General features: G+C 37.1%; 1 protein-coding gene across 1 annotated transcript in view; it reads right to left on the bottom strand.

The window, feature by feature from the left end:
* Positions 1-8,681: 8,681 nt before the first annotated feature.
* The window catches only part of ALG5 (ALG5 dolichyl-phosphate beta-glucosyltransferase), a 40,920-nt gene continuing 22,406 nt past the window's right edge, over positions 8,682-27,195 (bottom strand). The window contains exons 7-10 of the mRNA XM_079721587.1: positions 23,736-23,795; positions 18,290-18,441; positions 11,220-11,305; positions 8,682-8,898 (exon numbers count right to left, since the gene is read on the bottom strand). Coding sequence (XP_079577713.1) covers positions 8,783-8,898; positions 11,220-11,305; positions 18,290-18,441; positions 23,736-23,795 — 414 coding nt within the window. The 3' untranslated portion in view covers positions 8,682-8,782. The remainder of the gene's footprint in view (positions 8,899-11,219; positions 11,306-18,289; positions 18,442-23,735; positions 23,796-27,195) is intronic.

The following is a 27,195-nucleotide window of genomic DNA, read 5'->3' as shown; positions in this document are numbered from 1 at the left end:
GGCTACATTTTTTTTTAATCCATTCATCGGTCAGTGGACATTTGGTTTGCTTCTGCCTCTTGGTTTTTGTGAATAATGCTATAGTGAACATGAGTGTGCAACTATCTTTTTGAGATCCTGCTTTGAATTCTTTTGGATATATACCCAAGAGTGGGACTGACAGATCACATGGCAGTTCTATTTTCAAGTTTGTAAAGAAGCTCAATGTTGTTTTCCATATGGCTGCATTATTTTACATTCCCACCAGAATGTTAAGTGCACAGCGTTCCAATTTCTCTGCATCCTTACCAACGCTTGTTACTTTCTCTTCTTTTGATAGTGACCATCCTAATGGGTGTGAGTTGACACCTCATTGTGGTTTTGGTTTGCATTGCTCTTACTATTAGTAATGTTGAACATCTTTTCATATGCTTGTTGGCCATTTGTGTATCTTCCTTGGAGAATTTTTTATTCAAGTCCTTTGCCCATTTAAAAAATCTGATTATTTGGTTTTGCTGTTGAGTTGTAGGAGCTCTTTATATATTATGGATATTAACCCCTTATCAGATATGTGATTTGCAAGTATTTTCTCCCATTCTGTATGTTGCCTTTATACTCTGTTGATTGTTTCCTTTGATGCCCAGAAGTTTTAAAGTTTGATGTAATCCCATTTGTCTGTTTTTACGTTTGTTGCCTATACTTCTGCTGTCATGTTTGATCCTCATTCTTTGATGCCTCTATTACTTTTAAGAAACCCACAAAGTTTTTAACAAATTAAATGAATAAATGAATGAATATTGACTTCCCTGGTGGCGCAGTGGTTAAGAATCTGCCTGCGAAGGCAGGGGACATGGATTCGAGCCCTGGCCTGGGAAGATCCCACATGCTGCGGAGCAGCGAAGCCTGTGTGCCACAACTACCGTAGAGCCTGCACTCTAGAGCCCGCGAGCCACGACTACTGAGCCCACGTGCCTAGATCCTGTGCTCCACGACAAGAGAAGCCACCGCAGTGAGAAGCCTGCGCACCACAACGAAGAGTAGTCCCCCTTGCCACGACTAGAGAAAGCCTGTGCACAGCAACGAAGACCCAACACAGTCAAAAATAAGTAAATAATAAATAAATAAATTTAAAAAAACGAATGAATGCAACACATAAAAGGAAAAGAGCAGAAAACATTCTACTTAATTAAATGGCAGGAATTATTCAACCATTGTTAACTCCCAATTCACATTTCACTTGGGCTCCATTGTATTGGGCTTTTCCTTCCCCTGCTTGTCTCATTAACACCTACTTACAGATCTCAGCTCAAGTGTCACATCTTAGAGAAGGCTTCTTGGGCCTCTTTGATATGGTTAGACCCTCTGGTTTATAATCTTGTAGGACCATGTATTTCTCATTCATAACCAACACCATTGTTCCAAATTGACTTATATTTAATTTCTTGATTACCGTCTATCTCCTTTAATTATCTGTAATATCTAAAAGAATGGGGAGTGTGTCTGATTTTGTTCTTATTTCTTCCCAACACCTAAAAAGTGCCTGGCATATAGTAAGTGCTCATCAAATACTTGTTAAATGTATGGAGGTGTGTTAGGAATAGAGGAAGAGAATAGAGTAACGGATCCTGGGCTTGGATTCATACCAGGCTTTTGGTGTGCCAAGGGCTTAGCAGTGCAGGAGAACGCAACGCCTGCCTCTGGTCTTCTTTTTGAAAAACTAGGGTGTGTGTATGTGTGTGGTCCACAAAACTTACCTTTACAGTAAGGGTAAGTTTAAGGTTTGTTCTTATTTTCATGTGGGATTTAATTATTTGATGGTATATGTAACACAAACTCTAACCCAGTTATAAGGACTTTTTATTTTAAATTTTATCCACTTATTTCAATATAATTTTTGTGGGTTGTAGGCGGTACTTGACTTTGTGGTATCTGATCCCCACAGAACTGAATGGGTTCCCATTCCTTTTGAATAGCAGAAATTTGTTTTTAGGATGAAGATAAGTTTAATTTTGATATGGGAACTTTGCAATACATTCTGGAATAAAAGGCAACATCCTAAGGTATCACAGAATTATGGTTGAGCTTTACTACTAAGAATGGGTGTCTTAGTTCAGGTATCTGTAACAAGATAGGTGTCTTAACCAACAGAAATTTATTTCTCACAGTTCTAGAAGCTGGAAGTCCAAGATCCCTGCCTACTAGCTGCCTGGAAGGAAGATGCAAGTTTCTCCCTGGTATTTGTTAGTGATCAGTATGTTGACTTTTTGCCATTCTCTGTGGCATTATCTTTTTTATAAAGGCTTAATAAACTTTATACTCTTTCATCCACACATTGCTATTTATAGATGACTTATGGAAGAATGAATTCTAGGAGAAATTAAAGAAATATTCAGAACACTTTAAATGAGAATAAAAGAACATCTCTAAAAGCATTTTCTGTACAAATAAAATGTTTCATGTTCATACAGAATCTTAAGATTCATAAAGAGTCTTCATGATGTGCTTGTATCATATCACATATTGTTTAGTGAGCCTTAGATCTACTTTAAGGCCTCTATTGAAAACAGTTAAGCATAGAAGAAAGCCGATCCATTACTTTTTTTTTTTTTTTTAACATCTTTTTTGGAGTATAATTGCTTTACAATGGCGTGTCAGTTTAATCCATTACTTTTTGCTCTCCTATTCCTTTTTTTTTTTTTTTTTTTTTTTTGTGGTACGCGGGCCTCTCACTGTTGTGGCCTCTCCCGTTGCGGAGCACAGGCTCCGGATGCACAGGCTCAGCAGCCATGGCTCACGGGCCCAGCCGCTCCGCAGCATGTGGGATCTTCCCGGACCGGGGCACGAACCCGTGTCCCCTGCATCGGCAGGCGGACTCTCAACCACTGTGCCACCAGGGAAGCCCGCTCTCCTATTTAAGAGAGAAGTTTGGGTGGAGAAATAGTCTTTTAGAATAGTTACCTTTAGAATAAGGTAGGTTGTAAACCAATAAAAGATAATATTCTGCATTTACCAAATATAAAATATTCTCCCTGATATGAGCATATGTGTTATCTTAACATTTTCATAAAATTCTTGTTTTTAAAGCTTAGGCTTGTATATTTCATTTCATTCAGCAGCTCATGTGTTATCTCTGTATTACTGTTTTATAGATAAGAAAACTGAGATGCACGCAGCTTTCATCACTGGAAAAAAGTCTCCTGACTCACCCAAACAGTATCTTTCCACATCAGTTGCCTATCCAGAGGGAAAAATGATGTCCAAGAAACCACACTTTTAATGAAATTTAAATTTTTTAAAGAATATTTTTTATTTTTTGGCTGCGCCACGCAGCATGCAGGATCTTCTCCTACCAGGGATTGAACCCGTGCCCCCTGCAGTGGAAGCATGGAGTCTTAACCACTGGACCACCAGGGAAGTCTGAAATTTAAATTTCTAACATATATTTCCTATAAGAAATATAAATAAGGTTCTACCTAGGGGCAGGACAGGAATAAAGATGCAGACCTACTAGAGAATGGACTTGAGGACATGGGGAGGGGGAAGGGTAAACTGGGACGAAATGAGAGAGTGGCATGGATATATATACACTACCAAATGTAAAATAGCTAGCTAGTGGGAAGCAGCTGCATAGCACAGGGAGATCAGCTTGGTGCTTTTTGACTACCTAGAGGGGTGGGATAGGGAGGGTGGGAGGGAGACGCAAGAGGGAGGGGATATGGGGGTATATGTATACGTATAGCTGATTCACTTTGTTATAAAGCAGAAACTAACACACCACTGTAACGTAATTATACTCCAATAAAGATGTTTAAAAAATTTAAGAAGAAAGAAATATAAATAAGATTCTATTCTTGTTGGAAGTGTTTTTTTCTGAAATGATTATTCTTGAAAAGTGTGATAAAATTGCAGCTAAAACTCAGCTGTCATGCACTGACTAATCATCAGAAATGGTGAATGTACAGGAATTCGAGAAATTCAAAAAACTATGGGACTTGACGAAACTGAGGATTTTAAATTTTAAAATCTCCATTGATTTCTCTTTAAATAATCGGCCTGTGGAAAGAGAAAAGTCATCATAGTTGGAAACATTAATGGGTCAAACTCTTACTCCACCTACTTTAGTATGAGAATCTGTCACCTTCTGAATAGGGCTTGCTTTTGGCAGATTCTGCTAGTACTTCTTTTATCTTAAAAAAGACAGATTGGGCACTAGTTGCATACTTAGCTTATTGATTCTCCAACTGTGGGTCACAGCTCCCCAACTGTGATGCCAGAAGATTGCCTAGGGGATTGCAAGGCCTGTTACCTCTGTTTTTGCCCCTTTTCCCTCCCTCATTTGTAATAAATTGTCTTATATATTCCACTACATATATTTAGAACCACATCAGACTGTTTTAGTATTTGCTTCCACCATCAAACATAATATAAAACTCTTGAAGTCTTTTGTATTTGTCAATATTCTACTTACCATGTATTTTCTTCCTTCCTAAGGTTCCAAGTTTCCTTTTTGATGTTTTCTGTTTAGAGAATTTTGTTTAGCCATTGTTTTAGGGTAGGTCTGTGGGTGTCCAGTTGTCTAAGCTTTCCTTCATCTGAGATTGTCTTTATTTCCCCTTCATACTTGAAGATTTGTTTTTTGCTGAGTATGAGATTCTGTGTTGACAGTTCCTTACTTTTAGTATTTAAAAAATATTGTGCCACATCCTTCTGACTGGCATAGTTTCTGATGGTAAATTCAGTCATTCTGATTGTTTCTCCACTATAGGTAAGGTGTCAGTTTTTTTTGGTGGCTTTCAAGATTTTTTCTGTCTTTAGTTTTCAGAAGTTTAATTGTGATGTATGTGTCTTGGTATGGATTTCTTTGGGTTTATCCTATACGGAATCTGATTCTGTAGATGTATGCCTCTTGCCAAGTTTGAGGAGTTTTCAGCCAGTATTTCTTCAAGTGCGTTTTCCACCCTTCCAGGGACTCTGATGATACTGTTAGATCTTTTTATAGTTTCACTGAGCCTTTTTTTTTCCTTCTGTTTTTTCTCTCTTGATCAGATTAATTTCTATTGTGCTGTGAGTTTACTGATTCTTTCCTTTGCCACCCCCATTCTGCTGTTGAGCTTATCCACCAAGCTTTTTATTGATTGTATTTTTCAGTTCTAAAATTTCCATTTGGGGGACTTCCCTGGTGGTCCAATGGTTAAGACTCCACGCTTCCACTGCTGGGGGGCACAGGTTCTATCCCTGGTCGGGGAACTAAGATCCCACATGCTGCGTGGCACGGCCAAAATAAAAAAATTAAAGATAATAATAAATAAATAAAATTTCCATTTGGTTCTTCTTTTTTTTTTTTTTGCGGTACGCGGGCCTCTCACTGTTGTGGCCTCTCCCGTTGCGGAGCACAGGCTCTGGATGCGCAGGCTCAGCGGCCATGGCTCACGGGCCCAGCCGCTCCGCGGCATATGGGATCCTCCCAGACCGGGGCACGAACCCGTATCCCCTGCATCAGCAGGCGGACTCTCAACCACTGCGCCACCAGGGAGGCCCTAGTTCTTCTTGATATTGTCTTTTTCTTTGCTGAGACTTTCTTTGCTGAGGCTTTCTAATTTTTTCATTAATTTCAAGCATGTTTGTAATTCTGTGGAAGCATTTTGGTCATGGCTGCTTTAAAACCCTTGTCAGATAATCCTAACATCTCTGATCTCAGTGTTGGCATCTCGATTGTCTTTTTTCATTCAAGTTGAGGTTTTTCTGGTTCTTGCTTTAACAAGTGATTTTCTTGTGAAACCTGGACATTTTATGTTCTGAGACTCTGGATCTTATTCACAACTCTTGTTTTAGCTGACACTCCTCTGGTCGAGAAGGGGGAGCACCGTCTTGTTATATTGCCAGGGGAGGTGTCCTTGGCCCCCACTGACACCCAAAGGAAGGGGGACTATTTATTATACTTGGGCAGGGGTAGGAGTTCTGGCTCACTACATGGTCCTCATTGTCACCGCAGCGGGGTGGCCTCATCACTGCGGGGCCACCAGAGGAAGTGCCTCCTCTGACTCCATCCCTGGGAGGGGGTGGAGCTGCTGTTACTGCAGAGGGGAGTGCAAGGCCAGCTTCCCCTGGTGCGGACTCAGGATTGGCTTTGGGGGATGAAAGTCCTGCTCCCTGCTGGGCGTCTCTGACATCACCCGGGTGAGGATGTCCAGGTACCTGATTCCAGCCTTCTGAGGGTGTGCATCTTGGCTCCCCACTCAGCCTTGGCTCTTGTCAGCAGGTGTGAGGTCACCATTCTTTCCTGTAGTGTTTGGTTGTAGAAGGGCAGTAGTTGTCTAGAGGATCAAATCTGGGAAAGTATTGCTTTTTGTGACCATCAAAATACTAATGAGTTTTACTTCAAAATCAGTGAATTCCAAATGAGTCCTATATTGGATGGACATAATAAAATCATTAGTTTGTAGATTTGGTGCCTTTGAGTTTGCACAAAAACAAAGCAACCCATAAGACTGCTTCTTTAGGAGATTTAGCTGTCGATAAAATGGATAACCTCATTCATGTAATTTTTTTCTTGGACAAATGAATTGTAATGCTGGCATTATCTAACCATTTGGGAAACCTTTACGGAACAATCACAATTTAGGATGCTAAGGAGACACACAAATAAAAGGCAAGGTTTCTGCTCTTGAGGAAATTATAACAATAAAAAAAGTGGAAAACAGAACTGGAGAATCAACTGTGAATCGTGGAAATACACAACTACATAGAGACATAGAATTACAGATGTCAAACATGTCATCATCCAGACATAATCTTGAGTCAAATAAACTCCATGTATACATATTCTATAAGAACAAGTCAGAAGGTAGAAAGTACTGTAAATGGTCATGTTGTCTGATTGTAATGAGATTGTACCCTCAGTTTTAATCATGGCCCACGATCCTATTTCCTGCTTTTATTTCAGTAGAAGCATGACACCGGCTACTTGTGTGATCTTGGGCAAATCACTTTTCTAACACTACTTCTTCGTTTCTAAAATGTGGGTAATCATAACTGTATGATAGAGTTGTTTGATCAGATTAAGCTAAATAATGCACATGAAATTCTTATCACAGTTCCTTGCACATAGTAAAATGATAGTAGCTGATATTTTTGCTTTTGCTATGGCTGCTTGCCTCTTTTTGTTAGCAGGCTCTATGTCAACAAGTTAAACTACGTTTTCTCTTACAGAGTGCCCCCGAGTCTGTACTACGCTGTTAGCTTAGGTGAACCTGTGCCTAGGAAGATAAACTGGCATCAAGGATATCAGAAACCTTTCTTAATAGGGCTCGTGGGTGAACTACATAAAAAACTATTGACCCTTCTCCTGAAAATTCCTCTCATGCTTCAAACATACATTTTTTTCACTAGCTTACAAAGAACAATACATTATTTTATTGTCTTATTATAGTTTCATTAAGGATCTTATTTTTGGCTCAAGGCTTGTAACTTTAAATTCTTGTTAATGCTCACGGTCATTTTACTATTTGTTTTCTCTCATTTCTACTTGCATAAGCCTTGTTTTGTTCTGTTCATTTAAGTGACTTAAAGGCTCTCAGAACCTGGTAGTGAATGAAGTTTGTTTATTTACTTGGTCGATATTAAGTGTTTACGCTAAGCACTGTACTGGGAATACTAATTTGAGTAAGAAATGGTTTCTGTTTTCAAGGAGCTTGTTGTCTAATACAGATGTGACAGCATCACTGTTGTTGAAACTACTGGAGAGGAGTCATCTTTAGCTGATTTACTTTTCCACGTAAAGCTTGTCTTTAAAATGCTGTATTTCAGGTGCTTCTGAAACTTTCTACTTACATGTCCCCAGTTATCATACTGTCAGAAACTGAAGTAGCATACTCATTAAAGAGTGTAGGCCCTGGATCCGGACTATGTGGGCTAGGGTCACAACTCTACTGTTTCCTACTTCTGTGACCTTGGGCAAGTGACTGCTTTGTGCCTTAGGTTTCCTCTCCTATTGTAAAAGTTAGATGACTCATTATATACTAAGTGCTTAGAACGGTGGTGGGCAGACAGTCAACACTCAGTAAATGTTAGGTATTATTATTTTCTCTAAAACATCAGAAACAATCTAATTCTTATTTTTAGGAGTTCATTGTTTTATAACTGCTATTTTTTAGTCTTTAGTTTCTCAAAAACACAGGCTTCTGAGTAAATACATTTATTAATATCACAAAACTTTCTCTTTTTAATGAAGAATTTCCAATTTTTATTAACATGAACTCAAGAGGGAAGGGTTGCCAGGAGGTAAGAAAAATTTGGAAGGAGATAAATAAGACTGTATGAGAAAGTGGATACCTTTGTGAGCAAGCCTATATCCTTTCTTTAACATAATTTCCTAGACTTTTACAGAATGAATTATGGGTTTAATGTTGATAAATTTATATATATTTAAACATTTATTTTTAAATCCCTGAACACATATATGATTGTGGTTTATATTTAAGTTCATGAGAATAAGGCACTTTAGAGTAAGAATAATTGCTTCTGTCTTCTGTTTAAAAATTGTATTTCTCAGAATCATAATGATAATTAATCTAAATGAATAAAATTGCTAAAGCAAAAGAAATTCTGACTTTTGTTACAAACACCTTAAAAAGTTTTGTGTCCAAAAGTAGTATAAAGATTTTTACTGCTGGCAGTAAATTCTTTAAAATTATCAAAAGGCATACAATGGAATAGGTTTATTCCAGCTTTATTTAAAATTTTAATTTCAAATGAAATAATGTGACACTGATGGATAAGAATACAACCAAAGATGGCAAATAACCTAATTCACTTTCCTGGTTTGTTCAAGCCTCCAGGCACCAGTCAAATATCGAAGTCGTATAAAAAGTAGGTCCTTGCCCATCTGTAGCCAGCTCCAAAATGGAACTAATTTAGAACCTGCGATTTAAAAATAATTAAAAATAAATATATTTTCAGGAAACATAACAGTTTAAAATTGTATTTTAGAAGTCACGACCTTTGTGAGCTTCTAGTCACCTTAATTTAACTTACATTATTTATATTATATATGTATGTCTGTTAAACAATTCCTTTGTACATTTAAAAATGATTTTCGGGGGCAAATCTTCATGTTTTACACACTGCTTTTCAATCTCATGTACTACAGAGAATCAGATACACCTCTATACATAATACAAGTACAGATTAATAATCTGAGATAAGAAAGCCAAGACAAAAACCCAACTTTTATTCTAATTCTACCAAAGACTCTCAATCAGATAAAATAAATACATCTTAGCTAGGCCATATTCTCGTCCAGTGGTTGTCAAATGGCAACATGCCAAGTGCAGTTGACTGCATGAGATTTGCCTCCTTGAGCATGTCTTAAAAAGCTTATAGGGCTTCCCTGGTGGCGCAGTGGTTGAGAGTCCGCCTGCCGATGCAGGGGACACGGGTTCGTACCCCGGTCTGGGAGGATCCCACATGCCGCGGAGTGGCTTGGCCCATGAGCCATGGCCATTGAACCTGCGTGTCCGGAGCCTGTGCTCCGCAACGGGAGAGGCCACAACAGTGAGAGGCCCACATACCGCAAAAAAAAAAAAAAAAAAAAAAAGCTTATATATTCCTTGATTTTACCCCTTGAAATTGTTTTTTTGGTAAGTCAGAAGCAGACCTGCCCTGCCCTCCAATTTCAGGTAACTGGCATGCTGGGTGGTACAGTGACGTGGTAAAGACCACAGGACGATCACTGACACTTTCCAGATTGAAGCCCAAATGCTCTAGCTTCTTTCTCTATTCCTTTCTTCCCAAACGCTCTAGCTTCTTTCTCTATTCCTTTCTTCCCACCCCTCCCCCCACCACAAGCTTTACTGAGGTGTAACTGGCAAATAAAATTGAAATGTATTTAAAGTGTACAACGTGATGATTTGATAGCTGTATACACTGTGAAATGATTACCACAATGAAGTTAACACATCCACCGTAATTAATTTAAATCATGGATAAGAGATTTAAATATCTTCAAAGGCAAAGTGAGTGGTTTCTCTAAAAACAACAAAAACAAAACACCTTGAAGTGAAATAAAACTTGAGAAGATCTAAACTGAGAATTTCAGATGGCCCTGCTCTAGTGGGGAGGGACCGATTGTATATGGCTGAGTGTTTGGGGATGATTAACAGAAAAACTGCTAAGTGCTGGTTAACAAGATTTAACAGTCAACTCTCTGAGAAATGCAAGTGAGCAACTGATATAAAATGAAACATTTTTACTTTTCCCCACTTCCAACTTCCCATAGAGTCTAAGCTGGTCACAGATCAACACAGACACATTGACCGAGCTGATCCTGATGAGTCGGAGGCATCCTTTCACCTGCTTCCCATCCCCTTTGATCTAGGCTGCTACTGTGGAGATTAGTCAAACTGCTGTAAACTCAACATGATTCAGCAAGACTCCAAGAGGTCTACATAGCTTGTATGATTTCCAGACCGGTTCTTAGCCTTTTTCTGTCCCTAAACACCTGAAGTTGCTTACTTCAACAGTGACTTTTCAAGAGGAGGCCATGCTTACCTGGGGGAGAGGTGACTTTGAAAAAGTCTCCAGTTAACTGCTCCTACACTGTGAATTAATTTAGGATCATTCTAAGGTAAGCAAAGGAGAACACTAGAATATATTTTAAATTCTAAACAGTGAGCGCTAAGCTTTTCTGAATAGAAATTATTCGGAAGTATGATAGATTTCACATTTTAAATCTTAGAAATCTTTACATTTTGGGATATATGTACAGATGCCAGTTAAAAATCGGCTGTGAATGGATTATGGACATTTGGAGTAAAAACAACTAATTCCTCATTTAGCTTTGCACAGTGGTTTGTAGGTACTCAAAACTCACTGAGTAATGAAATAATACTAAAAAAAAATTGGTATTACAAACAATAAAGTTTATCTGAAGACTATTCACCTTGCTTCTAGCCTGAAATCACCATGATCCTGTCTACTGTACAAGTTTTTATTGAATTTCTTAGGCAAGCCAGTAGGCCTAATGAAGACCCTAAGAAGAGACTAAAAAAATACAGAAGGCAGTAAGCCAGCTGGAGGAGGGTGGCAAGGATTAGTAGGCAGTACTGTCTATGAAACTGCCTCTCTGAGTCAGGACAGCTGAGCTGGGGCGAGAGTAAAGCCAGCTGACTTCACTGGACAACTGTATGGTCTGACGTCTTCCCCCACTTAAGATCAGCTGTAATGTAAACAAATATACTCACCTTCAATTTCAGTCCAGTTGACAGCAATTTCTGCTATTGGGATTTTAAAGAACTGTGCTATGTAAAGCAGTTCTACATCAAATGCCCTGAAATAGAAAATACATTGCTATTTATTTTTAAAAAGACAAATAGAGTGTAATTAAATCTCTAACTCGGCACGTTTTAAAGAAGCTCACACAGCAGATATAAAAGCTTATACTGTAAAAGTGAAGGCCAGATAAACATAAGGTCAAATAAAAGCAAAGTAGTTCAGGAGCTTCAAGGCAAGTAACACAACATCGCGTGTCACTGCATAACATATAAATGAGAAATATGGCGTCTCTGTCACAACTCAGAAACTCCCAGAGGTAAAAACGGCCTCCTGGGCTCCAAGAGAAAATTTAATCCTGGAAATTTTCAAGATTGATGGTTTTCAAATCCCAACCTTAACTAGCTCAAGAAACAGAACTGACAGCATTTTCAACGGATTCAGAGAGCTGGTAAAACAGAACCTTGAGAAGCACTAGGAGAGAACGTTCTCAGTCACTTTAGAGCTGCTTGATTACATTCTTCTACCACCAAAGAATCAAGGTTTCTTTTCTAAGTACAGGGTCCCTGTGGCCTGCCTTCCCTCTTCCCCTCCCCAGTGCTGTCCTGGCCAATACAGTACTGGCAGCTGGTGAAAGTGAAAAGCCAGTTTAGGCTGGCCTGAAAGGCCTTGTGGGTATAACTACGTATATACATAGGAATTAGATACATTGTCTCATTTTAACATGCACTTAAAATCATCTCTAGTCTGAATTCCCAGCTCAGCCTTCCTTCTACCTAGGAAAGACTCTTTCTTAAAAAGCTCCTCTTCAATCAGCCCTTTGGTTTAGGTCGAATCTGCTTTCCTTAACATTTTTGAATCCTGACTTAGAAGTTTTCCTGGATTTTTACAAAATTCTCTCAACCAGTTGCTTCCTTTCACTGGCATTAAACTCAAAAAGAGAAGCACCACTGCCTGTGCTGCACTTCATGCTTTTACTTGTCTCAAAAAGCACTAAAGTCTTTCACTGTTTTGCTTTCATTCTTGAGACATGAAACGCCCCACTTTCTAGACTGCATGGAACACACTTCAGACTTCCCAGGCTTGGTTTTAAAATATGAGCACAAACAAGAAAACGCCTAAAATCCACTTCTATCTGATTTCCCTCATTCTAGACAATCTGAATTTGGGAGTTTTGTTTTCTTGGCTACGATACCACCACCATCCATTATGCAACTAGTTTAAATCCCAAGTGTTTGGATAATTCAGTATGAAAACTATTTTTTTTTTTTTAAAAACACTTAATGCTTTTCCTTATCCTAATAAAATATTTACTTAAGATGATAAAACCATCTACAAAAGTGTTCTTTGTGTTTCTAAAAGGACTGAGTAAAACTTCCGTTAAGTAGAATTGTGACACTCATGAAAGAAGGAAATAATTTGAATATTAACCCTTAAAACTTTCCTTTAACATAAAACCAAAAAGTTACCTAATGGGCTGCTGAGTAATGCTAATTAATAATCTGATCAAGATTATTAAGTATTTCTCCAAAGATATCATATAGAATTAGTGACTTATCGAAGACACAAAACAACATAAAAATGATGAATGAAAAGGAGTGGGGTAAAAAACCACCGATTAACTGAAATACAAATTAAATTTTTTTTATATTAAAAAAACTGAAAGGGCTATTCATCTTATAAACTATTATTTTTATTATACCCTTCTCCCCTTAAACATTTTAGAAGACATGAGATGTTTATTTAAAAAAAAAACCCCAAAACAACAAAAAACCCCAAAACAACAAACTGCAGTTCGTATCACCATATTACAAATAAGAGACCAATCTGTTACCAAAGCAAACATTATAATTAAAATACCAAGTACTTCTGGATAGAACCTTATGCCAATAAAGAGAAGCAGCATAAGGGTTATTCTCCAACTGAAATGACTTCCTGAGTTTTGGTAAATGTGGGGAGAGCAGAGTTAACCACGTTTTCTTTTGTTATTCAGTTCCTGATATAGCTGTTACCTCAGGAACAGATGTATTTCTGAAGAACAAAGAGTGTGCTGAGACTCTGCTAAACATGGCACACACACACACCCCCCACTGCTCCCTCCTGAAATCCCACTAAAATTAAAACGACAATGATGGGATAACCATACGAGAACAAAAAGAGGAGAAGATGAGAGTAAAAAAAAAAAAAAAATGTGAACGTTGGAAAGTAGCTAGACAAGTGGTAACTAGAAAGTAGACAACGGCAGAGGGAGAAGCCCAGGGCAGGTTAATGGGCACCACAGAGCCCCCGACGCTCAGGCATCAAGGGCCCAAGTGACCTCTGTAAGTGGAGGTGCAGGTGGGCTGCTAACCGGAGGTCTCACTGAAAATCTGTATGAGATTCTCCTTTCTTCCAGCCGGTTCTGTGAATGCTGGCAGCCAGGATCATATCTCTTAGGCAGCAGATTGAAGGATCCCACTTTAGTGAAAATGACCAGCCCAAAACATAGTGACAGCTGGGAGTTACCCACACAAAATGGCCCCACTAGTTTAATTTGTAGTGAAATCTATCAGTCAGAGTTTGCTGACCACGCACCCGGCTGCTGATGAGCTAAAATTTTTAGCACCATACTAAAGATATCTGAGGATAAACTTTAATGATAAAAACAAACACGAAGAAAAAAAAACTGAAGCAACAGAAACAATGCAAAGAAAGAAGAAAATAAAGTGTTCGTGGAAGCTACTGTAGTCATGAAACAAGAACAGATTTAGAAAAATGAATACTAGAATATAAGAATTGCAGGAAATTGAGGTTTTGATAGCAGAAATAAAAATTTAAAAGGAGGGTTAGATGATAAAATTGAGGAAATCTCAAAAGAAGAAAAATAGGAAGAGGGAGAGAAAATAAAATTAAAGGATCAATAAGGAAGCTCTATATCTGTTTTATAAGAGAGAAGAGAGAAAAGACAGGAGATCATCGAAGAAATGAATAAAGGACATTTCTCAGAACTAAAGGACATGGGTTTCAGACTTAGAGGGCCTCCTGAGTACTCAAGAAAATGCATGAAAAAGAGCCACATTAAGTCGCTGAATCATGACATTTCAAAACACTGAATAAAAGGCTTCCAAAGTGGGGTGGAAAAAACATGCCATAGACAAGGAATCAAGATTAGATTATTGACAGAATTGAACTTTTCCACAGAAACACTGATGCCAAAGACAACAGAGCAATGCTTTCCAAATCCAGAGGAAAAAGGATTTCCAACCTGTAACTCTTTCTCCAGCTAACTGGTAAACAAGCGTGAGGGTAGAATCAAGGCATGTCTCTACATGTGGGGTCTCGCAGTGTCTTTCTCATATTTTTTAGGAGGTGTAAGAGAGGTGTGCTCTACTAAATTAGGATGGAAACCAAGGAAAACAAGATCTAGGACAGGAGCTGCAGCAGGCCAGGACACAACTAGAAAGAAAGAGCCGATGAGAAAGGCTTTCCATCTCCGAGAAAAAGATGGAATTGAGGCATAATCTGATGTGTCTGGGAACTTATGCTTCTGTCAGAGAGTGAGGACAAGGAAGTGTTAGATCCACGGTCAAGTAATGCCAGCAAAAAACTCCAGTTATTACCTTTAGAAAAACAAAAAGTACTACAACTGTGTGGGTCGTATAATCCCATTGCATGCTACGGCTCAAATCTGAATTCTCTTTACCCAGCTATAACGATCAATGCTGAGCTAAGCAAACATTATTTTTAAAATGTATTAGGAGCATAACTGTGGAGGATGTACAGGAGTTTAAGAGAACGAAATACTTGTCCATTGATTTCCTATTGTGGAAATTAATATCTAAAACTGAAAAACTGAGACGTAGCTATGCAGACCCATTGTTTTCAATGTGAAAGCAAACATCACAAACAAGCAGTAAAGAGATGAAAGTGACTAGAGAGAGGGAGCAGGAATGGGGGATGGACGGAGATGGGGCAAAGGACAACTGTTTTCTTGTTATAAGCCTGATGGAATGACTTTAAATTATAAACATGAATAACATTGATTAAAAATTTTTAAAAAATTCACTAGAAGTACATTTCAAAGAATCCATTTAAAAAATTATTCATAAATTGGGTCAAATTATACCTTAACATTAAATGGAAAGAATTTAGGTGAGGTAGAGTTCAGAGGATGGAGATTTTATATACATATTTATATTTAACATTTAATGTTACCCATATTCAAGTAATTCGGAATCAAAGAGATGCCTGTAGTCTTTTAACTTCAGCAGTACAGCGTATACCTTGAAGTGTTGTAATACCTAGAAACTCTACTTGACTTGGATTCTCTGAAAGTTACGAGAAAAATTTCAGTGAATCTTTAGAACAAGTCCTCTTAAAAAAACCGTCTAAGGAGACACATATGGAAATGAGTAGATGCACAATTTGGTTTCTAAAACTTATGCTGCTTAAGAAAAAACAAATCTGCTCTTTAGTTTTTCTTGATTGAAGTGAAGGAAAAGAGATGTTTAAATAAAGACAATGAAACATAACTGTGGTGAAGGGTATACTGCTAATCAGGTTGATACATGTGTATCTGGTGGTTCTCCTTTATGGGCACAACATAAACATAACTGGACCCTAAAGAGAGATGTGAGAGGCTAAAATTTTAAGTCAGGTCAATATTATGCCAATCAAATTGCAAATAAATAATTAAAAAGGCATGCACATGAACATAAAATTTAAAGAAGAAAAAAATAAAAACATGTTCTTTAACTTAAAAAACCCATAAAACCTTGGAACAGTGCTGGCCAATACACTAGCCACATGTGGCTGGCTATTGGGCAACTGAAATGTGGCTAGTCTGAATTGAGATGTACTGTACTCTGAAGACACAGTACAAAGAAAAGCATGTAAAATAGCTCAGTATTTTTTTCATACTGAGTGCATGCTGAAATGACTATGTTTATATTGTGTTCAATATAGTATTAAAATAAATGTCACCTTTCTTTTTACTTTTTAATGTGGCTACTAGAAAATGTAAAATTACATATATGGCTTGCATTTGTGTCTCATATTATACTTCTGTTGGACAATGCTGCCTTACAACAATCCTGACTTATATCAGTCCTGACAAGGAAACTTCATAACTTTTAAGTCATCAACCCTAACCCTAATGTTCTCCATTTTTAAATCCTTCCTTTTGAACTACAAAGAACCTAGTTCTTTGACCATAGATGGAGACCTAACATCTGACTGAAAAATATCTAATGCAGAGGGAGGGCTTTATTTCTAGAGTGACTTCTTAATAAATAAGATTCTCTGATTTTGGAGTCCATTAACTATCAATATATTTTATTCTTTAACATAATAGAAACATGCATCTAAATTTTAAAACCAAATATACATTACTTAAAAAATTTTAATCTAGGAAAGAAAGATTTAAAAACATGTTTGATAATTTTAATTCTGAAACTACAGTTTCTTTAAATTTATTTGGGAAGATTATATGACATCTATTTCTACGGAGATAACAGATCTTTGCAAATAGACACATGAAAGTTACAGAGACTATAAAAATGAACATCTACTGGAATAATTATGCAGACTCCCACCATGAACAGAATTCACACAGAACCCAGTACTAACAGTAAGTATTCTTTCAACAGTATTTATTGAGTACCTATGATGTGCCAGGCACCCTCTGTGCTATACAATAAGCAAAATCAGATGGGATTCTTGCTCTTGTGGAGCTTACGTTTTAATAGAGAAAAAGAAACATTACACAAATAAAGCACTACAGATGTGCCAGGTGCTACGAGAATGGCTTATGGCACTGCAACAGCATACAATCAGGGGCATCTGATCTGGTACAGAGAGTGAGGGCAGGTTGTCCTAACGAAGATCTGAAGGATAAGGAGACCTTGACGGAGGGGCAGTGGGTGGTGAGAAGGAAGAATCCACACATGGAGACTCAGGTGGGCCAGACCGTAGCATCAATACTGGTACTGCCTATTGGTATCCCTCTCAAGGCCCTGGAAGGCACCGAAAGGCAATGGGAAGCAGAAGAGGTGCATCTGATTGATCACTTCTAATTTCTGAAGGGTCCCCTTGGACTGCAGCATAGGAACTGATGTCTTGGATTGTGGTGAAGATGAAGAGAAATGAAGGGACATAAAAGCTCAAAACAACAGGCCTCGGTCATGGGCTGGATATACAGAGGGGCTGTGGGGAAGGCTGTAATGACTCCAAGGTTTCAGGCTTCTATGTGACTGTTATTCCCTAAACAGGCTGGGAGCTGAGGCGAAGTCTGGGACAAAGAGAGGCCAAATGCTGCTGATAGGTTCATTGAGACGGTAAGTGGTCATCTTAAACATGACCCCTGGATTTAATCATAGGAGGGTAACTAGATGTTCAGATGGGAGGATGGGTGAGGAGTGAGTGGGAAGTGAGAAGATGGGGACAGTGAATATGGACCGCTTTTCCAAGAGAAGGTTCGCCGTGAAAGGAAAGAGGGCTAGGGTTGAAGGGGTGCTGGGGGCAGGGGTCAATGGAGAGGGTGTTTTTCTAATGGCAAGAGAAATTTAAACTTGAAAAGACTGATGGGAAAGATGTGGTTGAGAGAAAAGGCTAAATACACAGGAGAGAAAATAAGTGAACAGGATTGGGTTGTTAGAAGGTGGAAGGGCATGCAGAGGCCCGAGGACTGGTCTTAGGCGGGAGAGGGAACTTCCTCCTGCAAAAGGAAGGAAAGAAGGGCAAGTGGGTACCCTCTTCTGCTTTGGTATGTCTGAGCTTTTTCTTTTTTTTTCTGAAGGAAAAAAAGGAAGCTTAAGGAAACAGGATGTTTTCAGGCCTCTCAATTTATACTGTCTACAATTAAGGTAAATATGTAACTTTGCACCCTATGTTTGGTTTGAGATAAATAAGAACCAAACCAGTAAGGGTACAGATTAAGTTTACATATATAAGTGTCAATTCTGTTTAAACCTGGATGTTCATTATGGGACTACAGGGCTGCTGCCCATTACCTGGAGGAACTGCTGTGTAAGACGCACCAGACACATTCCGGTTAGGAACCTACCATCGTTCAATGTGCAGAGATGAAAACGTCCGTGACGCTGCTTCTCGAGTTAATAATTTGAACCCACACTGTGTGTCCCTGATTCCTTTGACACAAAGGAACCACACCAGAAAGTGGAACCCATACATGAGAAGAGTACGGAAGTAAGAACGCTGAAACAAAGACAAAATATAAATGACTTTTCTATTTATCTATAAAGGAGACATTGAAAACACCTGGCTGTAGACAACTGCAACTTAATATTTAATTGACTGGGTAGATCTCATACATGAACGCCATTGTTCCATTAGCTGCATGGGCAAAGTCTATTCTAGAAACTGTGAGGACGCCTAATGCTTGGAGCTGGACAGAGGCTAGAAAAGTAGTTACTCACTTCCTGGAGGTGGAGTCAGACAAGAAGAATCACAGTGCCTGTGAGAGTCAGGGCTTCAGTGCGCCAGAAATACACCACAGCGGTTGGAGGGCTGCTCTGAGCCAGGAGAACATCTCATTCACCTTATATTTTGTGCCCCAAATACATTTCAGTTTCAAAAAAAGGTGAGTTACCAGAATACCTTGGAAAAATGAAACACTAAGATTTCAACCTGAAGTATGATACCTAGCTAATGAGAATACGATAGAAGAGGTACAGCAGAGTGTCACAGACTAGAATGGAGTCTGAAACAAAAACCCAGTGTCTCTAACTATGACAGATATTTCTGATTAAATATATTTTAACAGGAAAGTTCTTTAATACTTTGGATATTAAACTTAAGTAGTCTAATCCTATCTGAGGATTCACTATTGTTATTAGTCGTTAATTTCATTATTAGTAGTAACATGACATATTCCATTATTCATTAAGCAATGCAAGCTTTAAAAAAATCATTAATTATCACTGAATTCAAGACTTTCATATTTAGGATTAAAAAAAGATAAGATCTCTTAAAGTTTTCTATAATTATGGTAATAGACCCATGGAATGATATATTACATATGCACATAAGCAAACCAGTAAAGAGTCTATGCAGAATTTTTAATATCTCATCCTACTAAATAAAAGTCCTTTCCTCCTTTTGGATTTTCGTTTTCATAATTGTAATCTTTAGTGTTGTTCTTCATTCACATGTCTTTTTCTATCACCATGGAACAAAATCATGACTCAACAGTGAAAAAATGACGGGAGAAAAGCCATGGAACTGAGCAGGCCTATATTTGAATCCTGGCTCCATTCATAATTAGCAGGCCGTGGGCTTCCCTGGTGGTGCAGTGGCTGAGAAGCCACCTGCCAATGCAGGGGACATGGGTTCGAGCCCTGGTCCGTGAAGATCCCACATACCACAGAGCAACTAGGCCCATGTGCCACAACTACTGAGCCTGTGCTCTAGAGCCCGTGAGCCCCACCTACTGAGCCTGCATGATACAACTACTGAAGCCCACGTGCCTAGAGCCCGTGCTCCACAACAGGAAAAGCCACCGCAATGAGAAGCCCGTGCACCACAACGAAAAGTAGCCCCCACTTGCAGCAACTAGAGGAAGCCCGTACGCAGCAACAAAGACCCAATGCAGACAAAAATAAATAAATAAAATAAATAAATTTATTTTAAAAAAATGATTAGCAGGCTGACCTTGAACAAGTTACTTCCACTCTCTAAATCCCACTTTGCTCATCTAGAATGAAAATGCCTGCCTCACAAAGGTACTGTAAAGTTTAAATGAGATAATATTAAAGCCTTTAACCAAGTGTTTGGTACAGGAAGTAACAGAAACTTAATAAAAGCTTTTAATAAGGGAAGAAGGCTTGAAAGCTCACTTTAACCTCTTGACCACAGTTTCACTTGTGTATTGAATAGGGCAAGAAGGGAAGGAAGAATAAAATACTTATCTATAGGGTACGTAAAACAAACTCTTTGAAAAGCTCTAGCACTTCTCACTGATCACCTAGAATCGTTAGTTATGTTTTGATGTAAGTATGTCTTACCTCTCTAAGCAGATACGGCAGAAACCTCATCTTAAAATACTTTGGGAATCTCACAACAGCTTGCTCAGTGCCTTTCATCTAAAATATTTCCAATAAATACTGGTTGACTGATTAAACCTCCAAAAGAGCATTTATGCTTAGGAAAGGAACAAATAGAAATCAAAAGATAGAAAAATAAAATTTAAAAGGTAGAAAAATAATACCTATAAACTATTCTCCTTGAATGATTTTTAACATGATTTAGATGAGCTTACTAGTAACCAAATAAAAATATTCATGACTGCTTTTGCTTGTATGTTAATAGAAGATTTTTGTTTGTTTTAGGATAATGGCTTTTTTAAAAAAAAAAAAACAGAAACATGTTGAGTTCACATGAGGACTTTAACTTATTTGACTTCTAACATATTGAAAAGCATAACAATATAATCTACAAACAACTGGAACTTTCTTTAATTTTTAAAACTTGGCAAAATATCTTAGAATTTAGAAGACATCTAAAAACATACTACAGGATAGACTTATTTAGTTAAATGAAGGTAACAAAGTCATAGAATAGCATTATATGAACTTCTGAAGTAGATATTTAAAAACATTCACTGCTTTAATATTAACAATCATCTCTAATGTTTATGAAATGTAAACAAGGAATTCAGGTGAAATTTAACTGACTGGTAATTTTATTATCTTGAAAAGAGAAGTTAAAGAAGTTCTAAGACTTAAGCAGACTCTTCAAAAAAAAAAATCTAAAGAGATCAAACAGTAATGGATTCTATTTTGAATCATTTAAAAATGATAAATTTGAGAATACCCAGACAATATAAACATGACTGTTTTAACTGTTATACAGAACACATGGGCATATGAACACTTTTAAGGATGCCTGAAAGACTCCAATGGTGCTGTATCATACATGTTTGTCTTGATAGACGGTAGGATTAACTGAGACTATGTGTAAAGGTATTTAGGACAGATAAGACTGAAAACTACACAGTTAAGCTACTGAAGTTGCTGTTTACTATCTTGGTTAATTAATACTTTTATAATTTTTCTCACTGTCCACAGATCAATCACCATGCAGGATTTATATTACCTATGGCACATTAAGAGAACACCCTAGTGGCTGAGAAGTGGAAGGCCACGCCGCAGTTTCTTGGACACGTGGCAGATGGTTGTGTTGCCCCTTGGAGATGACCTTCTATAAGACAGGTATAGTTCTGTGAGAATCATCTGGACTTGAACTACAAGCCTACTCAGCAGGAGTTATACGTAGCATCTGCAGAGGATAACTGCTGATCTCTAGTCAGTGGACCAGTTTACCCTTTCTTTCTAGAGAAGCAGCCAATTCTGTAGGGTCCAAAAGCACTATGTCAGTAACTAAGTTGTACAGATGGAGGAATGGATGGATAGATGACAAGATAAATTATAAACGCATAGATCCTGGAATAGATCCCTTGATGACTGGTTAAAAGCATCACTAGGTAAAAGAAGGTTCAGACCATAGCACAGCCTCATCTTACTATTCTGGAAAAAAATTCAAAGAGTTTTCAACCAATGGAAGTTCTAAGTGAGAGAATTTGCACCGTTAAAAACAAAATAAAAAACCACAGTTATTTTCTACTGCCACCAACAATACAGGTCCCAACTATTTCTTGCCTAGATTACTTCAACTGCTTCCTAATTACTGCCTCCTATTTCTCCAACCCTTTTTCCTTTCCAAGTAGATAATCCTCTTTCCCCCTATCTATCTATCTATTTTAAAAAAGGACCAAATTTACTCACAAAACCCTTAAATTAACATCAGTCTATTTTCATTAAGTGTTTTTTACACGAACAATTATACTGTATTTACAATATCATACTGTTTTTTCTCCATACAACCTAATATTTTAGTATTTCCCAACATGATTATACAGTCTCCATTATCATCTATTTTATCACTGCATGACATTTCGTCCAGGGGAAATATGTACACTTTCTAGTGTTGGGATTTAGTATTTTATAGTTTCTAGTATTTCACAATGATAAATAATGTGCCGAACATTTTGCACATACACTTTTTCTTTCCTTATCTCTTGTGTATCAGTAAAGTGATGAAGTTGGACTAGCTAATCTCTAAACTCTCTTTCAGTGTTAAATTTCTAGGAGTTTGATTCTCTATGGTTAACAGATTAACCTTTTTGAAACACCAATAACAGTCCATAGGGTTATAGAGTTACATTTGGACTAGATGCTGAAGATGTTAAAATAATTTATTTCTTAAAAAAAAGAAAGTTCAGGTTTCCACTTTTGAGCAAAATCCTTAAGGGATTTTATGACTCTGCCATCAGTATATCTTGGGAAAAAAATTAGAATTTTTTCATGTCCTATTTCAGAATCACTAAGGGAAAGGTTCATCTTTTATTCCGCTGGTTCTCAAACTCTGGTATGCATAGGGTGACCTGGGAAACTGTTAAAAAGGCACACTCCTGGTCCCGTGGCTAGAGTCTGATTTAGTGTCTGGGATTGGCCTAAGAACATGCATTAAAGGAAAAACAAACAAACAAACAAAACACCCCAGATAATTTTGACCTTGCACTGAAAAATATGGCTTTATTCTTTTTTTTTTTTTTTTTTTTTTTTTTTTTTTTTTTTTTTTTGCGGTACGCGGGCCTCTCACTGTTGTGGCCTCTCCCGTTGCGGAGCACAGGCTCTGGACGTGCAGGCTCAGCGGCCATGGCTCACGGGCCCAGCCGCTCCACGGCATGTGGGATCTTCCCGGACCAGGGCACGAACCCGTGTCCCCTGCATCGGCAGGCGGACTCTCAACCACTGCGCCACCAGGGAAGCCCATGGCTTTATTCTTGATCTACTTGACCAATCTAGTAGATGAACTGTTAAGAATATAATGGACAATTACAGAGCTTGATACATTAGGTCTACGTTTTTAAGTGAAAAAATAATTAAAATAAAAAATACTGCATAGAGTAGTTCCTTATATTTTTTTCCTCCAAGTTACTCCAGCTTCTTAGCCTAATCTGTAAATTACAACCTGAATAAGTTAATGTCTTCAGTGATTTTTTTGAATACACTAAAAAGGGCAGTACAACTTTACAAATCTGAAGGTATAATGCTTTTCTAAGAGGAGCAGTTAAAAAAAAATTTAAACTTTGAATAAAACTTAAAATATAGTGCTTAAGTGTGCTGACATGAGAAAAACTAAAGGCAAGTTGATAGGTTCAAAAATGCATCATTTGGAGAAACTTTCCTTGTATAATAACTGAATGGGGACTCTCTTTGTGTCTTAAAAAAAGAGCTGCTTGTATCCAAAATCAAAGTGAAGTCTACATCCTCCCTGTATACTCATGAAAAAAAAAAAAATCAATTCCTAAATATGCTAATCCTTTCTTCTGAAAGGAACCTCATCTTTATGAGATTAAGTATGAAAGCTTATCTCATGCTAATGTATATGTAAAAAAGGAAAAAACTGATCCATGATGAAAGCCTCACCTGAGCAATTGATTCTTTTTCCAAATGAGCTCGAGATCCACATGCAATAGCCATTTGATCCTGAGGAAAAAAGCAATGAAATAAGTATCATTAATAAAAATATTTATTTTCAATGTGAATATCTCATTTTTTAGAAACTATTTTTTTAAAAAGTAACATTAAATATCTTTAAAGGTTTACTGAGGAATTCAGAATATGTACAACTTAAACAAGTCTAATTGTATTTGCCAAGATGACACTATTCAGGGCTAAATATAAGGGGCATGCATTATTTCAAAAGTCATATATTTAAGTGATTTTTCTAATTGAAAACACTGTATCAATATAATTAGAAGAAAAATTAGTAGTATTAGAAAGAAAAGGGTTATCTGTAGATGGTATGGTTTTATATATAATCATTACATTATGGAAAACCCAAGAATATCAACTGAAAACCTACTACAAACAATAAGAGAATGTAAAAAGATGAGTGGGCACAAAATGAATATATATATAATATTTTAGCCTTCATATGTACAAACAGTGATCAGAAGATATAATGGAGGAAAAGACAGTATTTATAACATCAATAAGAAAAATCAATAAACTTTACAAGAAATATGGCAAGATCTGAATAAAGGAAAGATATAAATGCAACCAAAGGAAACAAAAAAATCCAACCACAGAGGGCATACCATGATCATGGATGAGAGGATGCACTGACAGCACTGAAAAGGCAATGCTCATTAAGCTAATCTTTAAATTTAATGCCATACCAATGAGAACATAAAAATAATTTTTCATTGATTGAGACAAGCTGGTTTGGAAGTTAATACTGAAAAATGAAGAATGAAGAAGAGCCAAGAAAATTCTAAGAGTGACGAAGGACTAGCTCCAGAGGATTTAAAAATACATCATAAAGGTAAAATAATTAAAACTAAGGTACTAAATGTAAATAGATAAACCTATGGGTCAGAATGGAAAGGCTAGAAACACACACGCAAAACATACAGGTACTTAAGAGTATGATAAAGATGACGTTTTATATCAGTGGAAAAAACATGCTGTGGGGCATTCTGGTAGCCATTTGGAAACCAAATTAAATTGGACCTGAGCCACATACTGACTAGGACATATTCCAGCTACATCAAAGATTTAAGTGTAAATCAGAAATAATTTTTTAAATGATCCCAAGGAAGGCACAAATATACAAAACCCAGAAGATTAGATCAACTTGACAATAAAATTTTAAAAATTGTTGTGTGGCAAAAACAAGAAAAATCCAACCATATTAGAAATTAAAAGACAAATAAATTGGGGGAAAATACTGGTAATTTATATTACAGACAAAAGGCTAATTTCCAAAATACATAAAGTGCTCCTACAAATTATTAAGAAAAATACTCAACAACTCAGTTGGGAAGGGGTGAAGGTTATGAACGAGAATTCACAAAAAGAACAACTGAAAAGATCCTCACCTCAATCATACTTATATCAATACTAAGAAAAATGCAAAGAACATCTATCAATTTTTACCATATTGTGCATACACACTCTACATAGACTAGCTCCAGAGGATTTAAAAATACATCATAAAGGTAAACTAATTAAAACTAAGGTACTAAATGTAAATAGATAAACCTATGGATCAGAATGGAATGTTATCACATTACAAATATACACATAATTCGACCCAGCAATTTTACCACTAGGAATTCTCCCCATAATAAACTTGCATTGTGTAAAATGACATTCATGTAAGGCTGATCACTTTAGTATTGTCTCAAGCAGCAAACCTGTATGTCCACCCAAAGGGACTAGCTATGAAGCTGTGAAAGAATGAGGAAGCACTTCGATGTACGCATATGGCTCAATCTCCTAGATATGGTGTTAAATGGAAACAACAGAGAACAGTGGATAGTGTGTTACAATTTGTGTTTAAAAAATAAAGAATACATATATACATCTTCTAGGTGGATAGACAAGAAATGGATGACACTGTTAGCTTCTGGGAGTAACTGGGTGACTGAGAAATGAGGCGCAGAGCTAGGTTCACTGGATAGCTTCTTACACCATTTGAATTTTGAACCATTAATCAAAATAAATAAAATTAAAAAGTGTTCATTGTAAAGAAATTGGCAAGCATATAAATTTACATGTATATGAAAAAATTATTATAAAACGTCATGCATAATCTCACTACCTAAAAGCAGCCACCGATAACATTTTGTATATTTCCTTGCATTTTATTTTATTTTTTTTGCCTTTCTCAAGTTCTATTTGCCCCAGTCTAGAAAAAAACTGGCTTAGGAAATCCCTCCCTGTATGCTAGTCCCAGTAATGTTGCTGGGAAGAGGCATATAGTCGTTATCTGTAGGGAGAGAGCTTAAAAAACATCACCTTTAGGAGTTAGGATTTGAAACTCTCTGAAGTGACAAATCCTAGGTAGAAAAGAAGGTAAAGGACCTAAAAAGGTCCAGGAGGCAGTGTATTTCCTTGTGTTATTTTTTTCCCCTCTGTATTTAAAAAACCATAGCTGAAATTTACTCATGTATACCATGCTTTTCTTCATATAAAGTAACCTAAAAAGTTCTTACATTCAAGTTCGTTGTTTTTGAGCTTTTTGTTATGGGTATTTTCAAACATACACAAAAGTAGAATAAGAAAATGAAGCCCCATGTACCCACCACCTGGCTTCAACAATTACCAACACATAGCCAAGTGTCAATCTTGCCTCCTCTGAAGCCCTTTACTACCACCCTACCCAACTGGGGATTATTTTGAAACAAATGCTAGGCATCATATACTATAAATTAATAGATATTTCAATCACAATACCACTATCATACTGAAAACATTAAGAATTCCTTAACACCATCAGATATACAATCAGTTTTCAAATTTGCCCAATTATCTCATAAATATTTTCAGTTTTTTAAAATCAAGAGCCAAATAAAATTCATACAATTTGGTTGGCATTTCTTTTATCCCTGGGTTCCTCCTACCTCTTTTAAATTTTTTTCTTATAATTTATTTGTTGAAGAAACCATGTAATTTGTCCTGTACAGTGTCCTAGATTCTAAATTTTGCTGACTGCATCCCCTGGTGACATTTAACATGTTCCTCTGTATTTCCTATAAACTGGCTGTTAGAGTTAGAGGCTTGATAAAATTCAGGTTTATTTTTCAAGAACTTACAGTAGTGTTGTATGTCTTTCTTTTTTTGTATCAATTGTAAGGGCAATATAATATTTCACCATATAGATTAACCATGGTTTCACTATTCACCTACGTGTTCGTAGGTGAATTCACCTAATTTCATGTTATTAGAAAGGTGTCTAAAAGAACGTCTTTGAATATAAAACTCTAATTGTAGTCTGGATTTCTTCCTTTGAGAAAGTCATAGAACTAAAACACTAAGTTAAAAGTATGTGTGTTTTTAATGTAAATGGGCCAAATTATTCTTTAAATTACCTTCCCAC

Source organism: Hyperoodon ampullatus, assembly GCF_949752795.1.
Source record: "Hyperoodon ampullatus genome assembly, chromosome: 16".
NCBI classification, from domain to species: domain Eukaryota; kingdom Metazoa; phylum Chordata; class Mammalia; order Artiodactyla; family Ziphiidae; genus Hyperoodon; species Hyperoodon ampullatus.
The sequence above is the reverse complement of the archived record's forward strand: the minus strand, read 5'-3'. Positions and strand labels throughout refer to the sequence as shown.